The following is a 23,792-nucleotide window of genomic DNA, read 5'->3' as shown; positions in this document are numbered from 1 at the left end:
CTAGAACCTAGCAGAGCAAAAAAAGTCTCTCAGCTTTTCCTCGCGGGCTACTTGGCGCTCACTCAGTGTTGCCCGGATAGATCCCAGGCCACCTCCCTCCCTCTCTCCCAGTGGCTTGGACTCCTCAAGACCCAAGACTCAGTACGCTCCCCTAACCCACGGCCCGCACGCCTCCAGCCCAACAGTCCAGAGAAAGACCTGAGACACTTACTGTTCTGCATGCTGGAGCTGGTTGGCAGCCTCCGGATCCCACGGGGCTCGAATACGGGGCTCTGTTAGGAAGAAACTTGGAGTTAATCCTAGGCTTTGCACAGGTAGGCCTGTACTCCTGCTGAGGAAAACCTGGTGCCTGAACTGGAGAATCCCCCTTTTCTTAGAATTGAGCTACTCAACCGCTTGGGGCGATCTAAGGGTCACATAGTCTTGCCCCCATATGCATGCAAAATGTAATTTGTGAGCAGCGAATAAAATAATCCAACATTCACAATTCCCCGAATTTTTTAGTAGTTAACCCTTTCATCGGAAGAAACAGAAACAATGATCGGGTTTTGATTTGTTTTCCCACATGAACTACGGTCTTTAAAAAGTCCTTCAGATTTTGAAGCCCAAAACAGCACCATAAAACTTGCCTGAGAACTGGGATATACGTCCACTTCTAGAATAGAAGATCTCACACATCTGCTCACCGCCCTTGGTTAAAGTCTTCTGCCTAAGACAAAACAGAGAAAGGTGTGTCAAACTGGCCCAGCACATAGTTGGCTGTCTGTCTGCAGTCCACTTAAAGTAAATCTGAGGCTAGATCCTTCTGCCTAGAAACACCAAACCCACCCCAAGCTTCCAGTGGCCTCTCCCACTGAAATTTAAATGCTCAGGAAAAGGCTGTATTGGCTAGGCTTGGGAAAATGGGGAAAATTGAGTTGTGGGTCTCACTTTGCAAAACTACCAAGTACCAGGGAAAGGAGAAGGTTTAAACTAAAACATTAGAGAGGGGAGGAGAGACAGCGCTGGGGAAGGGAGTGTGCAGAGGAAGAAGGGAAGGACCTGGTGGTGCCTTGGGCCTCAGGTTAGGAAGTCTGGGTGAACCTCAGACCAAGCTCCCAACTTTCCTGAGGAGCTAAGCTCTCTGGGCACTCCTTTATACTTAACCACCCCCCCACCCCCCAAAAACGCTTTCCAGTCAGACCCCCACAGTCCATCTCTCAGCTCCTTCCTGACTGAGCAAGTGGTGAGCCTTTTACCCTAGATCTCATTTATTGTAGCTAACTTTGCTTTTGGTGTTTACATCTTCCTCTTTTCCTGTACCGTGACACAAGCTGTCCACCTCGCCTCGCTGTTTTAAAAAGTACAAACGGGAAGGGGGTGTAGACAAAGTCTACAGACACCAAACAATGGCTTTTATTCTGTGGCTCTCCCCAAACCCAGACAGTAAAGCCCAGGCTCTCAACCCAGCTACATCAGGTCCAAGCAAAGAAACCAACAACTCTGCAACTCCCAAAGGAAAAAATGAGGACTCCACTCACTGAAGTACTGACTTGCCACAGCGCCCCTCAAGGCGTCCAGTCCTCCGGGCTTTCCCTCAAAAAGAGGGTTCTTGGGAGTGAGGTGGAGAAAATAGTAAAGTAATTTCTTGTTATAAATATCTGGAGGTAATTGTGTTACTGGTGTGAGTTGTTAGGGGCTGTAAAAAGATACAAGGGCACCGTGGGGAGCTCAATTGGAAAGGGGGAGTTACAATAAAGAGCCCATTCAAGAGGATTGCCCAGGAAAAAGGGGGAGGGTTAAAATAATGAAATAGTCACAGCATCTCATTTAGTTTTATTTTTAAGAAATCATTCCCCCCCCCCGTTTTGTTTTGTTTTAGCTGTGATGATGATTAATTTTGCCACCCTGCAAAGAATTCCAGGGAATAGTTTTCTCTTTAAGGCCTTTTATGATTTAACTTTTAAGTAACTGAGAGGCAACTTAAATCCATAAGACCTAAGTCTAGGATGAGGACTTTCTCAGTGTCTGTTTAATGACTGAACATAGCCAAGGACTAGATACCATCATTGCGGTTAACTCCTACAGTCTCCTTCCTGTCTCTAGGCCAGTTCCTGAATCTATATCATGTCGCGAACAGATACCTCACCTAGAACAAAATGTCCATCATATATATATATATATATATATATATATATATATATATATATGACTCAAGCTGCAAAGGATAGCAGGTGTATGTGGAGGGTGTGTGTATGGAGGGTGTGTGTGTGTGTGTGTGTGTGTGTGTGTGTGTGTGTGTGGAGGGTGTGTGTGTGTGTGTGTGTGGAGAATTCTGTTTGCGACAGAAAACTTCCTAAGCTCTTCTCGAACCACATTTTTTACACAGCCTCATGTCTCCAAGCCGGCTCGGACCTCCGTAATACCATTTTAGAAAATTGTCTAGCTGATCCCCCAAAAGCTAGCTGATTAGTTTCCCAAGCAAGTGGGAAGGTGATAGCACTTCAGGTTCCGGTTTTGCTCGGTTCCCACCCTCCTCTCCTCTAAGAAGCTATCTAATTACCTAAGTAGTCGTTAACACTCAGTGCAGAAAGCACCCTGGGAAGCAGGGCACACCCTGCACCCGGAAGCAGACCTATTCTTAAAGAAGCTAGACCCCTCTGCCTCAGCCCAAACCCCTAGCCTAGGCTAGGTCTTTGTATTGCCTTGGAGGGGGTCATAGTCCTGCATCAGGAATGAAGGAGTATTCAGAAATCTCCAAGGCCACAAGGTCTGAGTCTCCAAGGTCCATTGGACCTCTGTCCTCCTCACTCCCTGACCCAAACCCAAGCCAGAACTCTCACACTATGCTATTGTTTCAATTATTTAAATTTCAAAACCTACTCCCGCATTCCAGAGCTGAAGTGTTCAGAGAAGCTTGGGTTCTCTCTTCCAGATGCCCTTCCTGGAAATTAGCAATTAGGGCGACAAAGTTTACCCTCCAGGGCCAAATGATTACAACTCATCAATTGCCTTCAAACATATGCAAAGATCCCCAGCAGCCCTGCTCCCGGTTAGCGGCAACCTCCTCCCCGTCAGCGGCAACAACTAACTATTCGTGCTCTTGGGTAAACCTGCTAGGCTTTCAAGGATTTTAGCTTGTCAGTTGTTTTTCTGATCCTATCTCCTCAGCCCTTCCCAAGTTCGAGTTTAACATCCAAAATGGCGAGAGAGAGAGAGAGAGAGAGAGAGAGAGAGAGAGAGAGCATTCACTTTGTTTTTAAACTTTTCAGAAAGCTCATTAATGAAAGGCCAGGTTTTTTAGCACTCGAAAAAGAAAGCATTTCCACTTGAAATTCAACTCCATTTCCCTCAATTACACTTGCTAAAATTCGAGGCTATTATGGCTCAGGGAGACTGAGGAGATCTGCCCCGGGAAAGAGGCAACAACTTTCTGAACTTTGAAAAGCCACTTTTCCTCCTGGGGTCTTAGAATCCAAAAGCTCTCGAATTACTCAGACTAATTAGCAGGGAGAGGACGCGATCCGAGGAGAGGGAAAGCCAGTGCTTTCTTGTAGTTTTTTTTTTCCCCCTTTAGGCCACACAAAGAAAAATATCAGTACACTCGAAAAGGGGGAGCAAACCGCCTTTCCAGCTCGAAACTTGTTGAAATGGCAACACGGGGTACAGCTTGGTCAATGGAGACACGGGAAAATACCCACCAAGAGCTGGAGGTGGGAGTCCACAGGACAGGGAACACACCAACTTTCGCAAGATAGAGTTGTGGGAAGCCGGGAGAGCTAGGGCGTTTGTTTCCAAATCTGAGCTCAGCGCTCGGCTGAGGCTGGAGGCGAGGGCCCTGGGGGGTGGATGGAAGCTGGCAGTCCTTGCGATCGGCTCGGAGCTCCCTCGCAGAGCGCATCCGACCGCCTCGGCCTAGTGGCTTCTTTCACCGCCCGCTCTCGCTCTGGGTCCCTCGTGGCCTCCGGCGCACGGCCGTGGTGCCCATCCAGACGGCTCCGGCTGGCGGAGGGCGCGATGACCCTTTGGTGCTCGAGTGCTGCGGGCAGTTCTGTGCCGGGAGAATCTTGCACAAAGCCGGAGCGCGGGCTGGCGGGAGGCGGCGCGGAGAGTCGGCTGGTTGGGCGCTCTTTGCGCGCTGGCTCGGCCCGGGCTGGACAAAAGCATCGCCGGCGGCTGCTCTCCGCGGCCTGGGGCACGGAGGAGCCTCTACGTCCCTTTGCGCTGACCGCGAGCTTTTGGAGGCGCTGAAGCTGAGAGCTGCGGTTTGCGGGGGCGCCCTGCAGCCTAGCTGCTCTCCGAGAGCTCCAGCCGCACTTGCGCTGGTGCAGAGCCAGCCGCCTGCCTGAAGATCCGCGCTGTTGTGGCTCGCGCGGACCGTCGCCCTCCGACGCGGGCTTTCGCTGGAAGTAGAAAGTTTGGGCTCCTGCGTGGAAACTTCTCAGGCCCAACTCTCCCGGCGTAGCAGTGGGGGAGGGGACCGGCGAGAGGGGAGGAAAGAAGAGAGGGAGAGACCTGCCAGGATATTGAAATATAAAGAAATTGAGAAGAAAGAAGCGGGACTCACCTTTAAGAGGCATCCTCTCTTTCGTCGTTGTCAAGGCTCCTGTCAAGAGTTTTGAGGGCTTTTTTTTTTTTTTTTTTTTTTTTTTTGGTTTTTGTTGTTTGGGTCCCCCCCCCCTGTTGTTGCTTAAAGACCACAACGGTTTGAAATGACGGTATTTTAAAGGAGTTGCTCGTGAGAGTTTTCTCCACGGACGCTGCTGGGTTGGTGTGTGAGAGCAATTCTCAGATCCCTGGGAAGAAGACAGAGATTGACAATAAAATGGGCTGTCAGCGGCTGGAGAGTGAGAGATAAAGAGTGTGGGGAAGTGGCTGCAGCCAGCACACCTATGCTGATTGGTGATGGCTCAAGTGTGTTAATGTGTGTGTGCCGGCGCCCGGCCTCGCCTCCACCGCTCCTCACTGGCCCATTAGCGAAGCCTGACCTCTGTCATCATCCTCCAGCAAAACACTTCCTCCTGCGCCTGAACCAGAGCGGGAAATGAGGCCGAGCCACGGTTCGCTTTTCAAACCCACTAATCACTCCGCAACATGCAAATGCACCGCTCGCTCCCACACAAAATATTGCTTTATGCAAAGCAGCGCCGGGGCCTCGCGCCAGCCGATTGGATGCTCCCTCTCCCTGCCTGGTGCAATTGGTCGGTTTGTTTGAATATGAATACACTTGTTTTCGGCTCTGCCGGTGGGTCCCGGCTTCTCTCTCCGGCGCTGGGCCCCCCGCTCCTAGGCTCTGGCGCTCGCCGAGGTCTCCCGCTCCATGCGCTTCGGCGGCCAGCGCTGCGGCCGCGAACTTGATCAGTCTAATGGAGGCCTCTGAGCTGGAAGCATGCTGCCCCCGTAACCCCAAGCTGGGCCAGGGGTTCTCAGTCCGTGGAGGTAGCAAGTTTCACCATCTCTACGAGGTCCTTTCTTGTACAGTGGCCTGCCGCTCCGCCCCATTTCACCCTAACTTCCCACCCCTTGTCCACCTCGGCCTTGGCCCCAGGACACAAAGTACAGCGGTGGCGGCTCTCTAGCCCACCTGACTTTTAGGAACAAGAGAAAAGAGGCGGGAGTGTCCCTGGATCCCAGCAGCCCCCACTCCGGCGATGGTGGCACAACTATGCCTAGGCCCGAAGAGGGCCTCCAGGCCGAGAACTCAGCGAGGCCCGGCGGTCACCCCAGCTCAGGCCTCCCGAGCCTGCCCATTTTCCCCCCACCCCACTCCCGCACCGCTGGCATTTTCTTCTCTTTCTGCTTTCCGAAGCCGCCGTGCTCAGCGGAGCGGACGCACTGCCCCAGCCTGGAGAGGCTCGAGTAAACACGCCACTTACTTTGTGTACAGAGGATTCTTGTGAAAAGCTCTGAAGAGTCCTCACCAAACACTCTCCAACTTCTCCCACGTGCCATTTGTTGACTAAGTGCGGCTGCTTTTCCAAGCCATCGAAAGGAGGGGAAGACAAGAGGGGAGGGGAAGTAGTGGAAGCCTGAGGGTGGGGGTGGGGTTTGACCAATGCTGGGAGAGATTCTGCAAGTGTGTGTCCTCGCCGGCTTTCTTGGTGTGTCAACGTGTGTCGTTGTGAGGAACCGGTTATCTGTGTGTGGTGCTTATGTATCCCCGCCAAGACTCCCTTCTCTTGGGTCAGCTCAGTCCACGGAGGCAATTCCCCTTCAACTGTTGCCAGAAAAACGGCGAGGACAGTAAGTAAATGGCTTTTCCCTCCTGACCACACACCAGAAGTCCATTTGTTGAATGCCGGACATTAGGATACACCTCAGTACACTCCAAAGACGTCCCTTGGAGTCTGCAGTTTAGGTGACAGGGGAGCAGGCAGCCGCCTTGTCCTGAGCTGTCCGGAGCTATCTCGCAGCCTGCGGGCCTTGGAGCCGAGAAGTAGAAGGCCTGAGATCCGGAACACACTCAGAACCCAGCAAAGGGAAGTGGGGTTGGCAAAGATCAGGCAAGGAGGCCGAAAGCCACCATCGAAGCCTTTGATTTTTTTTTTTTTTTTTTTTGACTTAGGGAAAGAACCGAAAGTCAGCGTCCAGCAGTAGTCTGCTCACTCAGTTGATCTCTGGCAGGCTGCGCTGATGAATCCCCATGGGAGTTGGAGCCAGATGGACGCTGCAGGCTGCCTCTGAGCCTGATTTGGACATCCTAGTCTAGCCCTTGCCTGGGGCCCAGCAATAAGGACCCAAGGAGCCTTAGCAGAGTTCCGGGGACAGAAGAGGCCTTCCGTAACCCGAGCCAGAGGTGGGTTAGCACAAACTGCTCATCTCCTCAGCTTGGGAAAGGTGGCTGACTAGCTGGGCTCACTCTGGAGGACCTAAGGCACTGGATCGGAGCTAGAAGGAAACACTGGCCAGAGGCTAAGAAGGTGGTGCCACTGCTGCAGTTGGCGGCCTCCAGTGAAAGATTTCGTAGGACCGGGACTTTCAGAGGTTCCCAGGAAGTCCTGCCTGAAGTCCAAGTTCCAGATCAGAGAAGTCAGCATTCTCCTTTTCTCCCCTTTTACATCTCAAGCAAGCATTAAAGAAGCAAGATGAGGGGGGGGGGTGCCCAGCGACTGTCCCAATTGGAGGCGGCGAATATCATTTTTACAACCTCTCAATTAGCAACCCAGTGGATTAGCACCCTCTTAAGCTTTGCCTAAGAAAGAGGCAGCCATAATCTTGTTGCTATTTCCCCCCAGGGCACTGGCTCTTTCAATCAGCCCCTTCTCCCACCCACAACCCCCATCTCACCTCAGAGAAAAGTTTTAACAAAAAAATCAGAAGAAGCTAGGAGCCTGGCATGAATGCCGCTGACGTCATTGGGTGGGGATGGGGGCTTCGGGTGGGACTGTTGGAAACTGCACAAACAAGAAACAGAAAGGACTTGGCTGCTCTAGTGTGTCAATATTTGGGGAGGGGAGCTGAGGAACAGAAAGAGGCAAAGTTTCTAAAGTTTAAGGAAAGGGATGAGAGCCAGGATCTCTCTCTCTCTCTCTCTCTCTCTCTCTCTCTCTCTCTCTCTCTCCTCTCTCTCTCTCCCTCCCTCCCTTCCTACTCTCTCTCTCTCTCTCTCTCTCTCTCTCTCTCTCTCTCTCTCTCTCTCTGCCTGTCCTTGGTGAATCATCTTTTCTGCCAAGCACCTGCTGTCGGGAAGAGACCTGGAAGGAGGGAGGCTAAAACCAAGGTGCAAGGCACTAGTAAAACGGAGACAACGCTCGGGTCGCCATTTTAACTGAGGCTTTCAACCCGTCGGAGGCCCATTTCGCTTGTCCTCCAGTGTTAGTGTTAGAATAGAAAGGCTGGCGAAGCTGCATTTTAGGCGCCCCCCCCCCGACCCCCGCTGCCTTTCACTACTACTCTGCTACTCTTTCCTCCGTTCTACCCTCTGACCCGTGCGAGGACGGGTTTTCCTCTGGCCGGGTAACTGAAAGCTCGTGGTGTAGAGTGGCGCTGGGGGCATCGAGGTTTGCCCGACGGTGTTCAGAACCTCTCTAACCATCATGGATGCGAAAGTAGGAGGCCCCTTCAGAATCACTCCCAACAGTCCCTGGTAGCCTGTACCCACCGCATTTAGTCTCTGTCCCGAGAGCGGCCCCTGGCGAGGCAAAGAAGTGCCCAGTTCTCTGGGGAAATGTGCTTTGGCCTCACAGCCTCAGAACAACCAGTACTCCATTCCGTGTTCCCACACCTCCAAACTCCCATTTTGACTGGTCCTAGCTGAGGCGCGGTTGCAGACACACTGAGGAGGGCAAGGATGAATTTCTTTGGAGGAGGAAGGTCTCAGTAAACACCCGAGACACTTTAGAGAGCTCCAAGTGTGTCTCTTTCTGCAGGCCCTGAAGAGTGGATTCCAGGGATCTCTGGGATGGCAAACAAATCAAAAGGTCATAAAAATCAAAGTCTTCCACCCTAGCCACCCAGTTCCTGATGCCTCCCTGGCTTGGGGCTTTCTCTCTCCGCTTACCCCAGCAACCTGCCTGAATCCTGCTCACCGGCTAGCCTAGCCAAAGCCCAGGACAGTACAGAAACAGAAGAGAGCCGAACGACCGCCCAGCGGCGCCTCCAGGCTTTAGCTTGACTGGAAAAAGCCATGGTGCCCTTTCCTTTCCTTTCTTCTTGCCAAATGGTTAGTGTATCTGGGCGCTCGCGGGTCCAATCCTCTTCTCTTCATATTGGTCAGCACCTCTCCCCCTCCATTTCCCTCCCAGCCCACCCCTAAAATGCTTAAATCCCGGCATTGTCCGGATGGGTGTCCCAGCAAAGAGCTTTCTTGTAGGAGGCTAGTTAACTCTCAAGCTTCCTTTCTTCCACATCCTACAGTTGTCTATATGGAAAGTAGATTCAAAGTCTCTAACGCATAGGACACCCTGAAATCCCATCGTTTTGGGATTTTTACAGATAGGGTGTCTAGAAAAGTTCTCTTTCCATTCTCCAACCCCGGGACATTCCTTCAAGTCTCCTTTTCTTCTAACCTCAGTACTAAAGAGGTAAGTGTTCAGCTTCAAATGAAAAGCTTGCTAAGGTCACCGCTCTATAGAATATGTCTGAACAGCTGCCTGGTAGAAGGGCCAGGGACTGACTCCTGCCATTTGTTTTGTTCAGGAGCTAGAAACGTGCAGGCCTGATGCTCAGGATTTTGAGACTGGGAAAGAGAGAGCAAATGTCAGGGCTGGCTCACTCCAGCAGCCTGGAACCGAACTAAGCACATCCTGACAGGCTTTTAAAATGACATTGATTGAGACAAGCTGTTCCCAACCCCAGTAAGAGTTAATCTGCCTGTTAATCAAGGCACTAAGGGGCTCAATGCGAGTTTTATTAGTGACTGGAGAGCAGAGGCAGCAGTAGCAAGGGATCAAAAGCTGAAATCCCAGATACTTTGTCAGTGCACACTCCTCCAAAAAAACAATGTATTTTTCAATTAGAGAACAATTTGGCGCTTTTCATCATTTCCTAACCCAGTCTCACAGATGGTGACTTGAAGCCTCCCCATCAGGGAAAAACTTGTGGGGATTGGGAGTCAGGGACAGAGCAATGAGGGATTAAGCCCTGGTTGTTTCCTCGGAGATCGGGGTCCACCTGGGAGAATATCCGAACTCTGGGATCAAGGCTCTGCAGCCAGATTCCTCCCGAAAAGAAAAGGAATGAAAAAGGGAAGCAAAAGAAAAAATAATACCACAAATACAGGCACTCGTCCTTCTAGGTCTGGCCAAGCATCTCTGCCAGTGCACTAGAAAGTTCTCATGCAAGATTTACTCTCTCTCTCTCTCTCTCTCTCTCTCTCTCTCTCTCTCTCTCTCTCTCCCTTTCCCTCTCTCTCTCCCTTACTTCTCTCTCCCTCTCTCCCTGGAAGCTGGATTCTCTTTGGTTTTCTTTTCCAAGTCTGGGCACTGGCGGAAATTTGAATACTAAGTTCTCCAATAATTCAAATGATACGAAGTCTGAGGGAGGAAAAAGTAGACACACCAATCCGATTTGCCCTCTGATCAAGGAGGGCAGCAGAGTAAGACCACAGCAGAGGAAGTCCCTGGCTCACCCTGGGCGCAGGGCGAGGACTCTGGTCAGAGGTAATTATGTCACCGCGTTTTCTCGCCGTGACAGCCGAATAAACACAATCTCCAATAAACATCTCTAATGAGGGAGGAGGCCCGAGGATGGCTGGTTTGATTTATGACTAGAGGAGAAGGTCCACTTCCTACTGCGAAGCGGGCAAACTGCTCACGGCTCAACTCTGGAATAAGGAACTCTCGGAGGAGAGGACCCCCGTTCAGGTAAGGTGCTCAGACTGGTGGCCACTTTGCCCGTGGCCTCCTTTCTATGTGAGGCGCTCAGAGGGGACTCTGCTCAGAGTTAGACTCCTGGGCACCTGTCACAGGTGCTTGAGAGCCAAACGATCTGGACAAGTGCCTCCAGCGGGTCTAGAGAGAGGGCGTCAGGAGCACGCGTGGGAGTGGGCGAGATCCAGGCCAGGCCTGCTACATGGCCTCAAATTTCCGGTGGGTTGCTCCGGTGCCCCGACTCAGGCAGCCTGAGCGGCTCCTGGTAAGCTTAGGGCTTGAGTGAGAGATTTTCCAACCTGGCGAAAACACCTTTTAGTTTAAGTTAGGGGTAATCACTTTCCTGACCCACTTCGGCCAAGTTCTGGCCTTCCTGGAGCCGGAGCATGGCTGGGTATCTCTCTCCAGGGCACTCAGCAACCGGGTTCCCCTGGAGCCCACATGCTTCCCGCCGAGGCAAAGAGCTCCGCCGCTGCTAGGAACCCGTTCCCGGTAACCCGAGCCCGCATTCTAGCTCAGTGAGAATCGCTAATTATTAGGTCTTCCGAAGGAAGCTCAAATCACACGCTGGGGCCTTCGCGCGCGCTGCCCAGCTCTGGAGGGCCGCATTCTTTCGTCCTGTGCTCCTTTCGGGGGAAACGAACCCCAAGACTTTGACTTCGATATGGAACACACATCTACACAACCTTGGGGAAACTTTTGTCGCAAGTCGCCCGACCTTCCGCGGGGTGCTCCATGAATTCGGCGCGAGGCTTGGTGGCTTCTCCAAGCATGAATGTCGCTAATTGCATCGGGGGAAGGCGTGTTGCAAACTGCATGCCCACCGCCTGCTTTTCTTAGGATCTCAGCGATTTCTTTAGACTGCGGCCACAGCCACCACCCTCCCACCCCCCACATCACCCCCAGCTCAGGGCCAGACGGGAAGTCCTCTCTTGAGACCACAACATTTTGTTACTTTTACAAAGAAGCATGCTTCGCAAAGACATCCCCTCCCCCTCACCCCCGTCCCATCCGCAGCAACTCCTCTACCATCTTTGTAAGCTTCCTTTAAAAAGAAAAAGAAAAAAATCAAGGCCGGGGCCACTCGGGGAGGGTTTCTATGACCTGAACACACAGGTTGCACGTCGGAGAGGGGCGCCGCTACTCTTGGGGTGAGTCTGGCTAGAATCAAAGCGGTTACCTGTGAGCCGAGGGTGGGGTGTCAGGTGAGTCTGGTGGCGCTGGTTCCCACACTTCTCAAAGCCGCTTCTCGGGGGGAAGTAGCAGATCTGACAACCGGGTTCTACGCGAGGACCTGCCCCAGAGTTTAAATGTCAACGATAAGAAAAGAGGGTGCTCCGGCAGGCGCTAACTTTCCTTAATATCCACGCCAGCAATGCCCTCATTGGTTGCCGGGCGCGGATGACGTCACGGCGGCCAGAGTTGGGTTCAGCTCGGCAGATTAGCTCTCTGGCCCGGCGGGAGACTCCCTCTCTTCAGGCAGAGTCTGACTCCTCCATCCTAAGAGTCTTCAGGGGTCTGGCCGGTAACTGCACACGCCCAGCCTGCCTCTGGCTGGTATTGTCCTCCCTGAGGTTCGGCTTAAGCCCCCCTCCCCCTACTTTCAAGTAAACAGGTCCTGCGGAGTTCAGGGGCCATCCAGTACGCGGATCCCACTGTACTTGCTCTTAGGCCAGCCAGTTATCTCTCTAAGTGACCCCGTAGCCTGTCCTTAGGTTCTCTAGAGAGTCACTTCATCAGAGGGACGAAGACCACGAGGGGTCGAAAGGGATCTCTGGCAAGTTCTTTTCACGAGATGACCCAATGGATAACCCTACCTGGCCCTAGCTTCCACAAGTCACAAGCTGGGCACAGACTGTGGCTCCAGCAACCAATGAGCAAACTCCTTTCCCAAACCCGGCCAAATCTAAGCCTGTTGGCGTTTTCCTTAGGGAAGTCCCAAAGCCAGAGTGCCCGGGCTTCCCTCGCTTGGAACTGAAAAGCTCCATTCATGTAGAAAATGTAGATGATGGTATTTATCTTTGACTTGAGGGCTAACTGTTGACTTTGTGGCCTAGAGGGGCAAAAGTGGGGACATAGAAGATTGGGAGGTTAAGATTTCCCTTCCTCGTGCTCAGTGAGTGAAGATATTGGGGCAAGGTCGCCAGATACTGATCCCGTGGTCTTCACACCCTCTGTGGAACAGAGGACGGCTTAGATTTGCTAAGCCTGTCTATCTTGGAATAGATACCTACACCCGCGTCGACATCCTTGCCCTTTCGCCCTCGAGGGCTTCTCAACTTTCATTCTCCTCCCTCTTCTGCTTGCTTTGGGAATGGAGTTTGGAAATGACTGAGGTCCTGGAGGGGCGGGAGACTCTCGTGGAGATGGTGGGCAAGGAAGGGAGTGGGCGTGGAATTGCCTTCAGGCAACTTCTGGGAGACAGCCAGGGTGGACTAGGCTGTACAAGTGTGGAGACCAGGAGGGGAACATTTAGACGCGAGGGAAGTTCGAGGGCTAGAGCCTGCACTCCTTGGCCGGATGAGGGCGGTGGAGGGAGAGAGTCTTGCGCAAAAGGCGCTGGGGTGCAGGCTCTCCAGGTTCTTGCTCCTCCCCCGACACACCTGGACCGGTGTGGAAGTTTGCAACAAGACCAGGGCGCCTCCAGCAGCCCGCTGGCCGGTTCCTTCAGTTTTGGCCAGCTTTCTGCCAGACCTTTTCTTTTCTTCTAGCACCTTGCTGAGTGCTTCGCGCCTGGAGATCCGGTTCTGTGGACAAGGCGAAAGGGAACGCGTTGGATAGGTCCCAATGGAGACATTTTAATTTACAAAAGCCTCCCATTCTTCCTCTCTCCATTCCAACATCTACTCCCCTCGAACCACTGTAGCGTGATCTGGATTCTAGAGCGGTCTAGTCGTCCCGCGAATCCTGAGAGTTTGGGTAGTGGCGTTGAAGCCTTTGCTCTGCTTTCTTCGCTCCCCGCTGCCACCTCCTAAGACTTAGTTTTTCGGTAAGCCCCTACCTTCCAGTCAGAACTTCCTCCAGTCACGTCCTCAAATGTCTTGCGGTCCCGCGTATTCCACCATCTGCCTTGGGGGGATGGGTGACTTGTGGGCCCTGGGCCTCAGATTGACTTTCCCAGCTTCTCTGTGTCTGTCCCAGGCTTTTCACCCACCCCTTGTTCCGACCGGAGGCTGCAGCGAGGGCTGCTGGAGCTTGTTTGGAGCCATTAAGCTTGTGCGGATCCCTGCAACCCAGCAGGGTGCTCAAGAGCGAAGCTGGAAACGCCACAGCCCTCGCCAGCTTATCTATCTGTCTGTCAATAAAGGGCTCGTTAGGGCCGGGTAGTGGTGGAGGCGAGGCCAGACCTTGGCCCTCCCGAGCTCCAGGCCAACGCTTAAAGCCGCTCTCTATTTGCCCCGGGCACACACTGAAAACTGGGCGAGAGGGAGCGGGCGTTGGGGTCACCACCTGGTAAGCATAACCACAGGCCTGAGTCAGGTTCTCCCGGTAGCCATCAACCTTACAGAACTCTGGAGACACTACCAGAAGTCTCAGTACTGGGGGAGGGCGGCGGTGATGGAGCCTCCCTTCATTGCCTTAGACTCTTCTCCAAGGTGTGCCTAGCCTTGGGGTTATATAGCCTTGCTGGGCTTGGACTCTCAGCGTCTCTAGGCCACACTGCTCCTGGCGGAGGTATACTGACGATTGCTTGGAGGCTTAATAGATAACTTGTAACTAGCCTCTGGAGTGCTGCTCCAGGCAGGCTGTAGGAGAGGTGAAAGAAACGTTCCTTCCAGGTTTCTTGTCCCAATTCTTCTACACTTGGGGGCAATCCCAGGTTCTGTTTCTCAGCAGCAGCTTTGATTGCCAGCAGGTAGTGGCTAAAGGTCTGTGGAGTTTCCATTCCTCCCTGGGATGCTGGAGCGTCCTTTCCAAGGAGTTGAAGGGAGGTGGAAAGTAGGATCCAGCAAGGGGGCGTGGGCAAGAGGGGGGAAAGATAGATAGGAAGGGTGAGACACAGAAGTGCAGAAGGAGGGTGGGAGGGAGGGAGGGAGGGGGAGGATATGCATGGTCTTGAACTATAGCTAAGACCTCTTGTTCAAGGAACATCTGGCTCGCCCACCCCTCCCTGTGCATCTGGCTCTTTAACTACTTTATGAAAATAAAGCATTTTCTGGATTGGTGGAGCCCCATCTACTGGATCTAGACTACAGGATGGACATTTGTCTTTTTGGTGAAAATATGTTTACAAAAATTGATTCACCCTGTTAAGTTCTATCTTTAAAGACTAGCATTCCAGGGTGGGTACTAATTCGTGTAAGACTGGTTTCATAAAGATCTTCCAGCACAAAAAATAAAAGAGCAGAGAAATGTCCACAGATAATTGAAAACAAATTCTGTGTCTTCTTGCAGGTCATTTCAGATACCTATATGAACTAGCCAAAGCTGAGGTCACTTAAGCAATCAAATTAACTGGGCACTGCATGGTCTCTTACTCCTCTCTCCCTGTCCTTCACACCCTCCCCTTTAAACAGCAAACTTGTTCTAACAGGGCTTTTTTTTTCTTCTTTCAAATCAAAATGGGAGGAATATTTTGTGAATTCAAGCATCAAACAGGGAGATATTTATGCAAAGATAATATTTGCCACTTCTTTACCCTGGTCTAAAGGGCTGCATGATGGTCCGATTATATATGATTTCGAGATTTCTGTGCTGGTCAATTATTTCCAGGCTCTCATACAACGAGATGCCTCACTTAGCTACCTTGGTGCTGGCTGCTCTGCCAGGAAGTAAGAAGTTCTGCCGAACCTTTTAGAAAATCCTCAATTCTTGCAGTTAGTTTGCTTTCCCCACTGAGAAAAGCCTCTGCTGCCATCAATTCAAGAACATTCCACTGTCTTTTTTTTTTTTTTTTTTCCTCTTAAACATTCTCATAAGAAGTCAGCTTGCCATACCACGTTTGATTTCTTTCTCTCCCTTGTCTGGGTGGAGATGGAGACATTAGCTGAATTCCCTGGGGGTGATTGGATGCAATTCTCTGAAAGTAGACAGGCACGTCCTGGATGTTAGAGATTCACTTTTTCTCAACCTGACAAGGCCGGCTTCGATCTACAATTGTATTTGAATGGGCAATGAGCGGAAAGATCTCTCATCATTAAGGCTGTGTCTACTTTAGCAAAATAAGGAGAGCCTTCATTTGCACACAAATTCTCATAAAAGTTGAATACCTTGCAACTCTTTAATAAAAAAAAAGGATGGCTTAGTAATTTAAACAGGAGGTGAAAAGAATGAGGTTGGGGTGCTTCTGGTGTAACCCCGCCCTCCCCCCTCAAAGGGCTATGTGATCGAGTTGACTTTTTTACTTTAAATCTTAAATAAGATGTGAGTTCTAACAAGAAGACTGGCACTTACTCCGTGACCCTTATAATTGGATTAAATATAGACCGAGACATACAAAAACACACCAAGATTGACACCTGCCAACTGGACTTCCTTATGATTGATTGTGATGCTTCGTGCTGGCAACAATAATGAAATAAATTGTACGAATAAAACAGCACATTTGTCGTTTCCGTGCCATGAGTGAGGAAGTCAACGAGTTAGGCAAGCTGTTAGCTGACAGGCGCAAGCAGGAGGCAAGCTAAAGAGATAAATAAGGATTCCAGGCATTGACAGGACAAATTATAACTTGTCACAACCTTTTTAAATTCAGAAGTTTTCAATTAACATATATATTGCTGTTACATATAAGATAAGAGGACACTGAGGTAAACACAGTGGGATTACAGAGGACCCCCGCCCCCAACAAGCTCCAAGGGCTTGGGCATAGGGACTTTTAGAAGGGCAATGGGGGGGGGGTATGTCAAGACTCTGAGGCTGCTCTGGGGGCAGGGCTCTGCAGAATGAGGGTTCCTCTTTAGCTCAGACAACCCCCTTCCCATAGACCTACCACTCTTTCCCCAAAGAAGCAAAGCTTCTGTGTGGAGAGACTGAGAGGGCAAGGCCTTCTGTCCAGCTCTGGCACACTGAACCCTGTTGTCTCCATGTCTTCAAGTGTGGAGTTAAAGGTAGAAAATTGAGTGTTCCTCCTTCCCTATCCAAACACACAAGCTCTTTTCTCTGTTTCTGTCTCTATCTCTGTCTCTCTATCTCTGTCTGTCTCTCTCTGTCTCTGTCCTGGGGGTGGGGTCGGTGATATTAACAATGTGATATTAACAATGGCCATGGCCCTGGGGGAAGACCTAGGCAACTGGACACTCCTTGGATTTGGATCCTCAGCCATCTAGCACTGGAGGAGGCCACAAAACCAGTTGTGTTCTTTGCTCAAGAAAATCTGAGAGTGCTGATTAGCCAGGGCATTTTTGGACACAGTTCCAATGGCTATTGGTCCACTTGAGAATAATGATAGGGAAGCCTGCTTGCACCTTGGTGGGCACCTAGAGGGAGGCCTCCACACACTAGTAAATGATACTCTTGTGGTGCAAAACTTCAGAGTAAACTCTCAAGACTACTACTAGTTAGAGGCAACCCCAGGATGTCTGGGGACTGAGACCTCTGTACCTGAAGTTTGACATGTGTAGGGGTAATGTAAATTCCATGATAATCTTTCCTCAGAAGAAGGTTGACTTCTTAGTTTTAAAGCTCATTCTCATCCCAGACTGGAATCAGGACTTTGCAGTGTTTCTCTGAATTCAGGTCCTTGTCCCCTGCCCAAATCTAGGATGAAAACTCTATGGGAACGGACATCCCTAGGTTTGAGACTGCTCTGCGGAAACCAGCCAGAGCTGTAGAGGAGGGTACAGAACAGGGCAGGTCTAGGTTTGACTGAAGAGCTCCAGGACCAAGGAAGTCAGAGATCCAGCCTGGTGGCATGTTTCTCCAGGCTGCAAACCTGGCCGGAGAGAATCGAAAGCTGGAGAAGCCCAGCCAGTGCTGCCTTCTGCCTGGGTGCTCTCTGCTCGCCTCGCTGAGAGGTGCTCGCAGCACTGTCCTTCACTCTGGTCCTTGTTGTTGACAAGACAGCCTGTCGAGGCCACAATGCAAACACTACCGGAACAACCAGTCATGACCAAGCCCCAGAGCTGGTCATAACCTTCTGGCGCCTGCAGCAAATTAAACATTAGGAAGGCTCCAGTTCCTTACAAAGATGAAGCCCAGGAAGAAAGGAAGGAGGAAAAAGAAGTTGTGTGGAATTAGTTGGAAGCGGCAGCATTCCCCTGCGACCACAGCCATTAACATTATAATCTCAAACGCCATTTTTTTTTTAAATGTAACACTATTGTTAGTAAATCAACTCCTCCGGTCCACAGAGACGCTGACCCCTGGCAATGCAGTGAAAGTGTAATTATCTCTCTGAATCTTGGACAGATTTAAGAGATTACATTTCAACTAAATCTATATCAATGCTAATTCCCTCCCCCCCCCCCCAACCCCAGCCTGCAGGTGCTAGGCACTGAGAAATGGCATTGGGCCCCAGCAGAACGCCTCACAAAGAGGAAAGAGCTTGCTGCGTACAAGGCCAAAAGAAATGAAGCCCCACATAAAATTACACCTTTTTTTTTTTAAAAAATACTACAAAACCTGGTTCTTATATAGCAACGTTAAACAAAGCAGTTATGCTAAATTAGCGTTGCATAAAGGCGAGTTTAATGCTCGGTTACAGTCAACTGGTGTATCTCTGATGGCTAATTGTCTATCAAAATTAAAGAGAAAGGAACAAATGATTCGTTATAAGGTGTTAAAAGCCCCAACAAAAGGACATTTCACAAATATAATATCGGCAGCTCGGGAATTGCCCGCGGGGTTGTTCAGGCCCCGGCCCTGCGCAGCTATGAGAAGTGAGGTGCGGGGTGCTATTTGCCTGGCAAGAGCTCATTTCCTCCCAAATGAGTATAATAAAAATCAAAGAGGAGATATTAGTGTAAAGATCGGGATTAATCTTAATCCGTGAGATTGGACGAGGGCTGACTGACGAGTAGACCGCTACTCTCTGCTCAGACTGGGATTACAGAGCGCTTTTCCAGATCTCCTTCGTTCCCCATATCCAACGTGCCACTGTCCAACGATGGGGACAAGAGGAGCAAGCATCTGGCTGAAGAGAGAGACAGAGAGAGAGAGAGAGAGAGAGAGAGAGAGAGAGAGAGAGACAGAGAGAGAGAGAGAGAGAGAGAGAGAGAGAGAGACTGACTCAGATCCGGCTCTTCCCAGCTTTCCTGAACTCTCAGAGAGCCTGGATCCCCGCACAGTCCAGCACGTGCTTTTCTGCTTGGTTGGCCTCGGGGGGCGCAGGCAAACACTGCCAGCCCTCACCCTCACCTCCCGCTCCAGGCTGGGAAGGACACAAAGTACAATCCAACCCCCTCCCTTTCCCAAGGCGTCACCAGATCCAGAACTCGAAGCATATTTGTTGTTCAAAGTTAATTAAACCTGAAAGCAACCAAAATGCTCGCGCCAGGTACACGGAGGCCGATTTTCCACCCGTGGACCGCTTCGGCACAGCCAGAGAAGCCACAAGGGCCGACGTGGCTCTTCCCATCCAGAGAAATCTCTGTAAGAGACTCTGAGGCTGAGGAATAAAAGCTGAAACCAAATCATGCAGCAAGAGTAACAAACCGTCTGGAAAATGGACCCAAGGAACCGCGAGAATGTACTTCCTTAGGAAAAAAAAATCTTTGACAACTTGTGTCCTAAGAAAATACATTGAAGATAATTGAAATGATTACATTTCGCTGCTGCCCGACTTTGAATATGAGCAGTCACATAATGACATCCCCCTTCATACAACAACAGTTTAATTTCCATTCTCCGTCTTTGGAATCCTTGTGCCAGCCGCCCGGGCAACGCGGTGCTGATACAGAAATCTTGGCTCCCGTCTGCATTATTTATGCGTGTGTGTGTGTGTGTGTGTGTGTGTGTGTGTGTGTGTGTGTGTGTGTGTGTGTGTGTGTGTGTGTGAAACAGGAACGGAGATGGGGTTTAACCTCCCTCCACCCTTGGTCTGGAAATTCCAAGGGACCCATGGACACCAGGGAGCCGAGAGAATCGCTATCCTGGGCCGCTCTGCCCGTCGAGGCTGCGGTGAAGATGAGGTCTGGTTGGCTTCTTTGTCCTTGGGAGCCCTCGTGGGAACGTTCCTTCAGCTTCCACCTAGTTGGGCCGAATCCAGGGGTGGACTTAAGCCGGAGCCCTATGGTGGATCAGTCCCATTTCTCCCATCCTTCCTTCCACCACCAATCCTTTCTTTTCTGTTTCACAACTCCCAGGGTCTTGCTCAGCAGGATGGACCTCACTCTGGGAGTGGGGGTGGGGGCTTCGCGAATTTGAAAGTTGTCTCTGCCTTGATCTAGTTCCAGGCTCCCCGCGGCCACTCCAAACTCTGAGACCACCAGAAAAGAAAGAAGAAAAAAGTCAGTATCTATGCAGTGCAAGACTCTAGCGCTCACCTTTGAGCGCGGCCTCTTGGAACTCTTAAAGCCCGGCCAGGGAGCCAGGAGGGGGTCAGTGCGCACCGGCCCAGACAGGCCTCTGCAGCGCGCAGGCGCGGATCCAGCGGCCGCCCCCTCTCCATGCACAGGGTTGAGGGGACAGACCCTAAGCCCCACTCTGAGCAACTACTGACTCTTAAAAAAAAAAAAAGACCATCTGGTAATTGTCTTTCTTTAGATCTTCCCTTAATTATGCTTTTAATTAAAGATGGTTCAAGGCACCGGACCACATGAAGGGCAGTAATTACAAATTACATTACAAACCCGACAGATGTAGCGCGATCTGCTGGGAAAAAGGTAGCGGAATAAAAATTTGACTAAACTTTGGGATAAATTAATCGGCGGCCTGGAGAACAGAAGCGCAGTTCTGGTCGTGTAGACTGCAAGCAGGATTTAAGTTTTGTGTCATCATGACTGTTTTCATATTTCTTTGACGTCTATTGATTTGGAGGCAGCTGCAAGCCTTTGTCACAGGAGAGAAGAGCAGTCACAATATATTAGCTTGATGGCATAACTCGAACCGGAGAGGCGAGGGGAGCTGCAGTGACGGGGGCGCACGTGACCCCCTGCCCGCGGCTTGCCAGCCCAGCCCTCACTTAAAACTTGTTCTAACTGGAACAGTAAGTATTGCTCTCCGTTCAGTCTGAAGGTGCTCTTCTGTCTAGGGTGCGGATGGCGGTGGCAGAACCGCGGCGGCTGGGAGGCGGAAGTGTCCGAGGGTCCCGCACTACCTCTGTTGGGAGCCACTGAGGTTCTCGGTGGCACTTCTGGTCCGGCCTTTTGGATGAAGTTTGGGGGTTCAACTGTTTTGTCCTCAAGGCTCTGGGCCAAGTCCTCGCTCAGTCTGGCCTTTTTGGGGGGCCTTCTCCCGAGGATGTGTGCCTGAAAGACACGTGGCTCAGGAAGCTATTGGACTGCCCGGAAGGTGTCCCCAGCCCCCGCCCCCTGGTGCGGGGGGCTGCCAAACCCCCTCCCCCACGAGATTGTACCAGGTCGGGATGCAAACTGCAAACTCAAGGGAGGGAATTAGGCCACTCTCTTTGCTAAGTCTTACCTCGGCTTTTCTTACCTCAACTCTATCCTGGTAGCACCATAGCCTGGAAGACATTTTCAAACCAGAGTCCACTCACTCTGAGTAGCTCCGCTTTATGGAAAAACTATGTGCCCATCACTCACCCATCTATTTACAACACCGGTGCTGTGCCTCCCGGAGCATGCAGGGACAATTAAACACGCCCACTTAGGGCGGGATGATGAAGGCTTTCTATTAACCACAGGCGTTCAGAAATGGATGCAAACCTAATTTGGGCTTCTTGATGGGGATGGATGTTCCCAGGCAAGGTGTGTGATCCAGCCTGCTCTGGGAGAAGAGGAAGACCCAGCGGCCTTGCATTTTCTTCTGCTTCCTTCGGAAGGAAAGTTTTCCTTTTGATTCACTGTCTCCCTGTGTCCTTCTTTTCTTTTGTATCGCAGTTTCTGAGAGGAGTGGAGATATTTTGACTAGGCCTCCCCAGGGGCCTTTTAAATACTAGGCACCATCACCCCTGCAATAGTTCATAGTTTCAAAATGTGGGTGTAAGGGTCTGTCTTGCTGAGGAACATCATGTAATTGGTGGTGACTGCTTAACTCATACAGTGAAGCTATGTATTCCCTAGAGATGGCTCAAAGGCTGCTACTTTTCCAACAGTTTTTATGTGGGGGAGAAAAAAAATTTCTAACAGACTTTTGATATTGGGTCACAGCAAAGTCACATCTCATTGTTCACTTCCATCTCTCCCTTCTTGCTGTTGAGGCAAATACAGGAAAAACACAGAAATCAGGATTCAAAGCCTCTCTGGCTTTTCTACATATATGAATGAGGACTCACTGAGTCCATTGTGATACATCATGGAAAGCAGCTCTGTTGAGACAGATATGTGGAGTTCAGAGAAATTAGAAGGACAGCAACTGTGCCAAGGGTCTCCTAGTTTTTGTGGATAATACAGGTGATATGATGCTTTTTGTTTCAGAATGAAGCAAAAGGGGCCAGGAGGCAGACAGCCTCTCTTTTTGTGTCTGTCTCCTTCTGCCTCTGTCTCTTTGTCTCTGTTTCTCTCTGTCTCTCTGGGTCTCTGTCTCTTGTGTGAATGTGTGTGTGTTTCCCAGGTACCCAGGTATCCATGATTTATACTCAGAAATCATTTCTAAAAACAGAGACGTTGCCAAGTATGGTGGTACATGCTTTTAATCCCAGCATTGGGAAAGCAGAGGTAGGCCTGTGATTCTAGAACAGCCAGGGCTACATAGTGAGACCATGTCTCAAAATAAACAAATAGAGACAGGTCATTACAAACTTGGCTTCATCTTCTGTGGATGTCTGGGTCTTTGGAGTAGTAACGGATTAGGTCATGGTTTTTAATTTCTGTGACTTTCAGTGGTGGCTGTGGCCATTTTAGGGCCTAGATGTTCTCAAGAAGGAACCCGGGCTGTATTTATTGATTTCTCCTGAAGATTTTTCTGTTAGATGAAATGTATTATTTTTAGATTAAACATCTTAGCCATCTCTAAATTCTTTTAAATTACTCTATTTGTGATTTTTTAAAGGTGGATTTTTTTTGTTTATTTATAAGCAACTTCTAATGAATACATCACAATATCAAGAGTTTAACACAAACTTGTGTACAATACTGAAAAATGCTCTACAGTAGGAAAAAAAAAACAAAGAAAAACGTTAAAACTCCTATAACATTGCTTGTGATGCTAATCTCTTCTCAGTGCAGGGAATGGAAAAATTTCAGCTGGTATTTTGTTTTCTCACTTTGTGTTTCTTCTGTAATGCTCAGCAGCACTCTGCCTGCCTTTGCTGTCTTCCCACAGCCTGTGTGTACACTATGAATTTCAATAAATATAAATTACCGCTTAAAATAGTAAAGAGTAGTTACTTCATGTCTCATTGTTCTCGCTCTTCAGACGGCTCAAAGATTTATTTTATTTTATTTTACAAACCCCATTGTAGCCATTTTCCCTCAATTCCATGATGAAAGCGAATGGCAAATGCCATTCAATCTAGAGGAGCGCGAGCCCAGAGAATATAGATTTGTTCAAAGCCTCTGTCAAGTCTATTTTTAGACTTGGAAACAGAACTAGTCTAGAGGCCACATCAGCACACATATCTGACTCCATATGAGGCTGCTTGAAGCAGGTGGCTTTGAGTTATCTTGGAAAGAGAACACATGCATAGATGCTCATTCCTCTGAGACTGACCAGGCTGCAGCCACCCTCAGGAGGAACAGAGAGTTCACTCTGCAGCTGCCTCTCATTTGCAGGTCAGAGAAACTTTCTTCTGATTTTTCTTGCCTGCATTACTTGTGTGTGTGTGTGTCTGCCAGTCAAACCAGAGAGAAGCCTGAAACATCTTGTCTGGGGGGATTTTCTGCAGCTTTGCCACATTCCCTGGAGAAACTGGCAATCCTGGAGCTGATGGAGGGATTACAGAGAGCCACAAACATCATTCCCCTCTAATCCATCTGGAGCAGATGCAATACTGATAACAACCTTTACTTGACAGTTACAGACCATTCAAATGAGAATAATAGGTAACAGAGGTGGGGGAGAGAAAGCCAGTGATAGTCTCTCAGTTGAAAGGATTGGTTTCCAAAGCATGGAGCCAAGTGAAAAATGAACACTTCCTGCTCAAGCCGCTTGAAGCAATTTCCTCTCTCTCTCTCTCTTCCTGTTGTACCTTTGGGTTGGAAAATGGATGCCTCTATTTACCAGGAAACCCTACTTTGCTGCTCCGACTAATCACCGTTCAGCCATTTGGATGTTGTGGCTTAAGTTTCCTCCTCTTTTCCTGCCCAGAGCTGTGTTGTTAGGCAATAAGAAAGCTTAATTTGCATTAAGTAATAACTATCATGGATGAGACAGACTCAATGCTGATTAAATAAGGGCTCCTATCCCCTATTGAGAGCTTTCTGACAACCAGAGCCACAGACAGATTGGCAGGTCAAGCAAAACTCTGAGGATAAAACCAACATCCGCTTCTCATCCCAGTGA

At 50.1% G+C, this 23,792-nt stretch overlaps 1 protein-coding gene and 2 long non-coding RNA genes across 8 annotated transcripts in view, besides 33 other annotated features; 2 read left to right on the top strand and 1 right to left on the bottom strand.

Moving 5' to 3' along the window:
- Positions 1 to 11,623, bottom strand: part of Pax6 (paired box 6) — a 29,515-nt gene extending 17,892 nt beyond the window's left edge. For 2 of the 6 annotated variants that reach the window (NM_001244198.2, NM_001244201.2), the window contains exons 1-3: positions 11,470 to 11,623; positions 630 to 709; positions 212 to 272 (exon numbers count right to left, since the gene is read on the bottom strand). In NM_001244198.2, the coding sequence (NP_001231127.1) occupies positions 212 to 221 (10 nt within the window). In that variant the 5' untranslated portion in view covers positions 222 to 272; positions 630 to 709; positions 11,470 to 11,623. Of the gene's footprint in view, positions 1 to 211; positions 273 to 629; positions 710 to 3,680; positions 4,391 to 4,546; positions 4,776 to 11,469 lie in introns of those variants that run through there. The other 4 variants (NM_001244200.2, NM_001310144.1, NM_013627.6 and 1 more) reach the window with 2 other exon arrangements.
- Positions 4,466 to 5,466: a DNAseI hypersensitive site, noted in NCBI's record as "P1 promoter and HS27.2 sites; the nucleotide coordinates are approximate for this feature". NCBI's record gives the evidence for it as "EXISTENCE:in vivo cleavage assay evidence [ECO:0001075][PMID:22220192]".
- Positions 4,466 to 20,266: a biological region, named in NCBI's record as "Pax6 upstream regulatory region". NCBI's record gives its function as "regulatory_interactions: Pax6".
- Positions 4,714 to 5,295: a promoter, noted in NCBI's record as "-213 to +387 fragment for P1 promoter". NCBI's record gives the evidence for it as "EXISTENCE:reporter gene assay evidence [ECO:0000049][PMID:26372689]".
- Position 5,085: a TSS, noted in NCBI's record as "transcription start site; P1 promoter". NCBI's record gives the evidence for it as "EXISTENCE:manual assertion [ECO:0000218][PMID:9847251]".
- Positions 5,161 to 5,295: a transcriptional cis regulatory region, noted in NCBI's record as "-213 to -76 region containing Pit-1/Pou1f1 binding sites". NCBI's record gives its function as "negative regulation of transcription" and the evidence as "EXISTENCE:reporter gene assay evidence [ECO:0000049][PMID:26372689]".
- Positions 6,466 to 7,066: a DNAseI hypersensitive site, noted in NCBI's record as "HS24.9; N2A cells; the nucleotide coordinates are approximate for this feature". NCBI's record gives the evidence for it as "EXISTENCE:in vivo cleavage assay evidence [ECO:0001075][PMID:22220192]".
- Positions 7,266 to 8,266: a DNAseI hypersensitive site, noted in NCBI's record as "HS23.9; the nucleotide coordinates are approximate for this feature". NCBI's record gives the evidence for it as "EXISTENCE:in vivo cleavage assay evidence [ECO:0001075][PMID:22220192]".
- Positions 7,986 to 8,186: an enhancer, noted in NCBI's record as "2.9 kb to 3.1 kb upstream of P1 promoter". NCBI's record gives its function as "enhancer in photoreceptors" and the evidence as "EXISTENCE:transgenic organism evidence [ECO:0001131][PMID:9847251]".
- Positions 9,666 to 10,866: a DNAseI hypersensitive site, noted in NCBI's record as "HS21.4; the nucleotide coordinates are approximate for this feature". NCBI's record gives the evidence for it as "EXISTENCE:in vivo cleavage assay evidence [ECO:0001075][PMID:22220192]".
- Pax6os1 (paired box 6 opposite strand 1) overlaps positions 10,189 to 23,792 on the top strand; it is a 134,251-nt gene continuing 120,647 nt past the window's right edge. Inside the window, exon 1 of the long non-coding RNA NR_002867.2 lies at positions 10,189 to 10,283. This is a non-coding gene — a long non-coding RNA (paired box 6 opposite strand 1). The remainder of the gene's footprint in view (positions 10,284 to 23,792) is intronic.
- Positions 11,166 to 12,166: a DNAseI hypersensitive site, noted in NCBI's record as "P0 promoter hypersensitive site; MV+ lens cells; the nucleotide coordinates are approximate for this feature". NCBI's record gives the evidence for it as "EXISTENCE:in vivo cleavage assay evidence [ECO:0001075][PMID:22220192]".
- Position 11,623: a TSS, noted in NCBI's record as "transcription start site; P0 promoter". NCBI's record gives the evidence for it as "EXISTENCE:manual assertion [ECO:0000218][PMID:9847251]".
- Positions 12,553 to 13,173: an enhancer blocking element, noted in NCBI's record as "XbaI/XhoI fragment". NCBI's record gives its function as "downregulates Pax6 P0 promoter by blocking activity of upstream enhancer" and the evidence as "EXISTENCE:reporter gene assay evidence [ECO:0000049][PMID:15096508, PMID:17122106]".
- Positions 12,738 to 12,845: a protein binding site, noted in NCBI's record as "core element includes five Ctcf binding sites necessary for repression of transcription; blocked by DNA cytosine methylation". NCBI's record gives the evidence for it as "EXISTENCE:protein binding evidence [ECO:0000024][PMID:15096508, PMID:16723452, PMID:21695148]".
- Positions 13,493 to 13,747: an enhancer, noted in NCBI's record as "reported as 237 bp fragment". NCBI's record gives its function as "enhancer in the pancreas" and the evidence as "EXISTENCE:transgenic organism evidence [ECO:0001131][PMID:17049510]".
- Positions 13,500 to 13,950: an enhancer, noted in NCBI's record as "2.35 kb to 1.9 kb upstream P0 promoter". NCBI's record gives its function as "enhancer in the eye and pancreas" and the evidence as "EXISTENCE:transgenic organism evidence [ECO:0001131][PMID:9847251]".
- Positions 13,561 to 14,010: an enhancer, noted in NCBI's record as "PAC450 fragment". NCBI's record gives its function as "enhancer in the eye and pancreas" and the evidence as "EXISTENCE:transgenic organism evidence [ECO:0001131][PMID:12481295, PMID:22240097]".
- Positions 13,568 to 13,598: a protein binding site. NCBI's record gives its function as "promotes enhancer activity in the pancreas; binds Meis family proteins (Meis1, Meis2, Prep1) synergistically with Pbx1" and the evidence as "EXISTENCE:protein binding evidence [ECO:0000024][PMID:17049510, PMID:20413611]".
- Positions 13,711 to 14,010: an enhancer, noted in NCBI's record as "PAC303 fragment". NCBI's record gives its function as "enhancer in the retina" and the evidence as "EXISTENCE:transgenic organism evidence [ECO:0001131][PMID:12481295]".
- Positions 15,061 to 15,587: an enhancer, noted in NCBI's record as "CE element". NCBI's record gives its function as "enhancer in lens and corneal epithelium" and the evidence as "EXISTENCE:reporter gene assay evidence [ECO:0000049][PMID:15096508, PMID:17066077]".
- Positions 15,166 to 16,166: a DNAseI hypersensitive site, noted in NCBI's record as "EE site; MV+ lens cells; the nucleotide coordinates are approximate for this feature". NCBI's record gives the evidence for it as "EXISTENCE:in vivo cleavage assay evidence [ECO:0001075][PMID:22220192]".
- Positions 15,180 to 15,521: an enhancer, noted in NCBI's record as "EE 340 bp fragment". NCBI's record gives its function as "enhancer in lens" and the evidence as "EXISTENCE:transgenic organism evidence [ECO:0001131][PMID:11714668]".
- Positions 15,316 to 15,325: a protein binding site, noted in NCBI's record as "L2 site". NCBI's record gives its function as "promotes enhancer activity in lens" and the evidence as "EXISTENCE:protein binding evidence [ECO:0000024][PMID:20413611]".
- Positions 15,316 to 15,419: an enhancer, noted in NCBI's record as "BglII/AccI minimal fragment". NCBI's record gives its function as "enhancer in lens, cornea, and lacrimal gland" and the evidence as "EXISTENCE:transgenic organism evidence [ECO:0001131][PMID:9882499, PMID:12710953]".
- Positions 15,353 to 15,378: a protein binding site, noted in NCBI's record as "26 bp element". NCBI's record gives its function as "promotes enhancer activity in lens" and the evidence as "EXISTENCE:protein binding evidence [ECO:0000024][PMID:12183364]".
- Positions 15,360 to 15,369: a protein binding site, noted in NCBI's record as "L1 site". NCBI's record gives its function as "promotes enhancer activity in lens" and the evidence as "EXISTENCE:protein binding evidence [ECO:0000024][PMID:20413611]".
- Positions 15,384 to 15,395: a protein binding site, noted in NCBI's record as "includes multiple Sox2 binding sites and an Oct1 binding octamer". NCBI's record gives its function as "promotes enhancer activity in lens and ectoderm; Sox2 and Oct1 bind cooperatively" and the evidence as "EXISTENCE:protein binding evidence [ECO:0000024][PMID:12710953, PMID:17140559]".
- Positions 15,389 to 15,408: a protein binding site. NCBI's record gives its function as "promotes enhancer activity" and the evidence as "EXISTENCE:protein binding evidence [ECO:0000024][PMID:12072567]".
- Positions 15,393 to 15,422: a protein binding site. NCBI's record gives its function as "promotes enhancer activity" and the evidence as "EXISTENCE:protein binding evidence [ECO:0000024][PMID:12710953]".
- Positions 15,742 to 15,768: a protein binding site, noted in NCBI's record as "E2-E3 site". NCBI's record gives the evidence for it as "EXISTENCE:protein binding evidence [ECO:0000024][PMID:12962539]".
- Positions 15,821 to 15,847: a protein binding site, noted in NCBI's record as "E1 site". NCBI's record gives its function as "positive regulation of transcription" and the evidence as "EXISTENCE:protein binding evidence [ECO:0000024][PMID:12962539]".
- Positions 15,866 to 16,734: an enhancer, noted in NCBI's record as "SpeI/HincII fragment". NCBI's record gives its function as "enhancer in pancreas" and the evidence as "EXISTENCE:transgenic organism evidence [ECO:0001131][PMID:9882499]".
- Positions 18,866 to 19,466: a DNAseI hypersensitive site, noted in NCBI's record as "HS12.5; the nucleotide coordinates are approximate for this feature". NCBI's record gives the evidence for it as "EXISTENCE:in vivo cleavage assay evidence [ECO:0001075][PMID:22220192]".
- On the top strand, positions 19,176 to 22,657 carry Paupar (Pax6 upstream antisense RNA). The gene has a single exon (NR_117095.1). It is a non-coding gene; the product is annotated as a Pax6 upstream antisense RNA (long non-coding RNA).
- Positions 19,866 to 20,266: a DNAseI hypersensitive site, noted in NCBI's record as "NR site; the nucleotide coordinates are approximate for this feature". NCBI's record gives the evidence for it as "EXISTENCE:in vivo cleavage assay evidence [ECO:0001075][PMID:22220192]".

The sequence above is a fragment of the Mus musculus genome, chromosome 2, assembly GCF_000001635.26.
Source record: "Mus musculus strain C57BL/6J chromosome 2, GRCm38.p6 C57BL/6J".
Taxonomy (NCBI): Eukaryota; Metazoa; Chordata; class Mammalia; order Rodentia; family Muridae; genus Mus; species Mus musculus.
The sequence above is the reverse complement of the archived record's forward strand: the minus strand, read 5'-3'. Positions and strand labels throughout refer to the sequence as shown.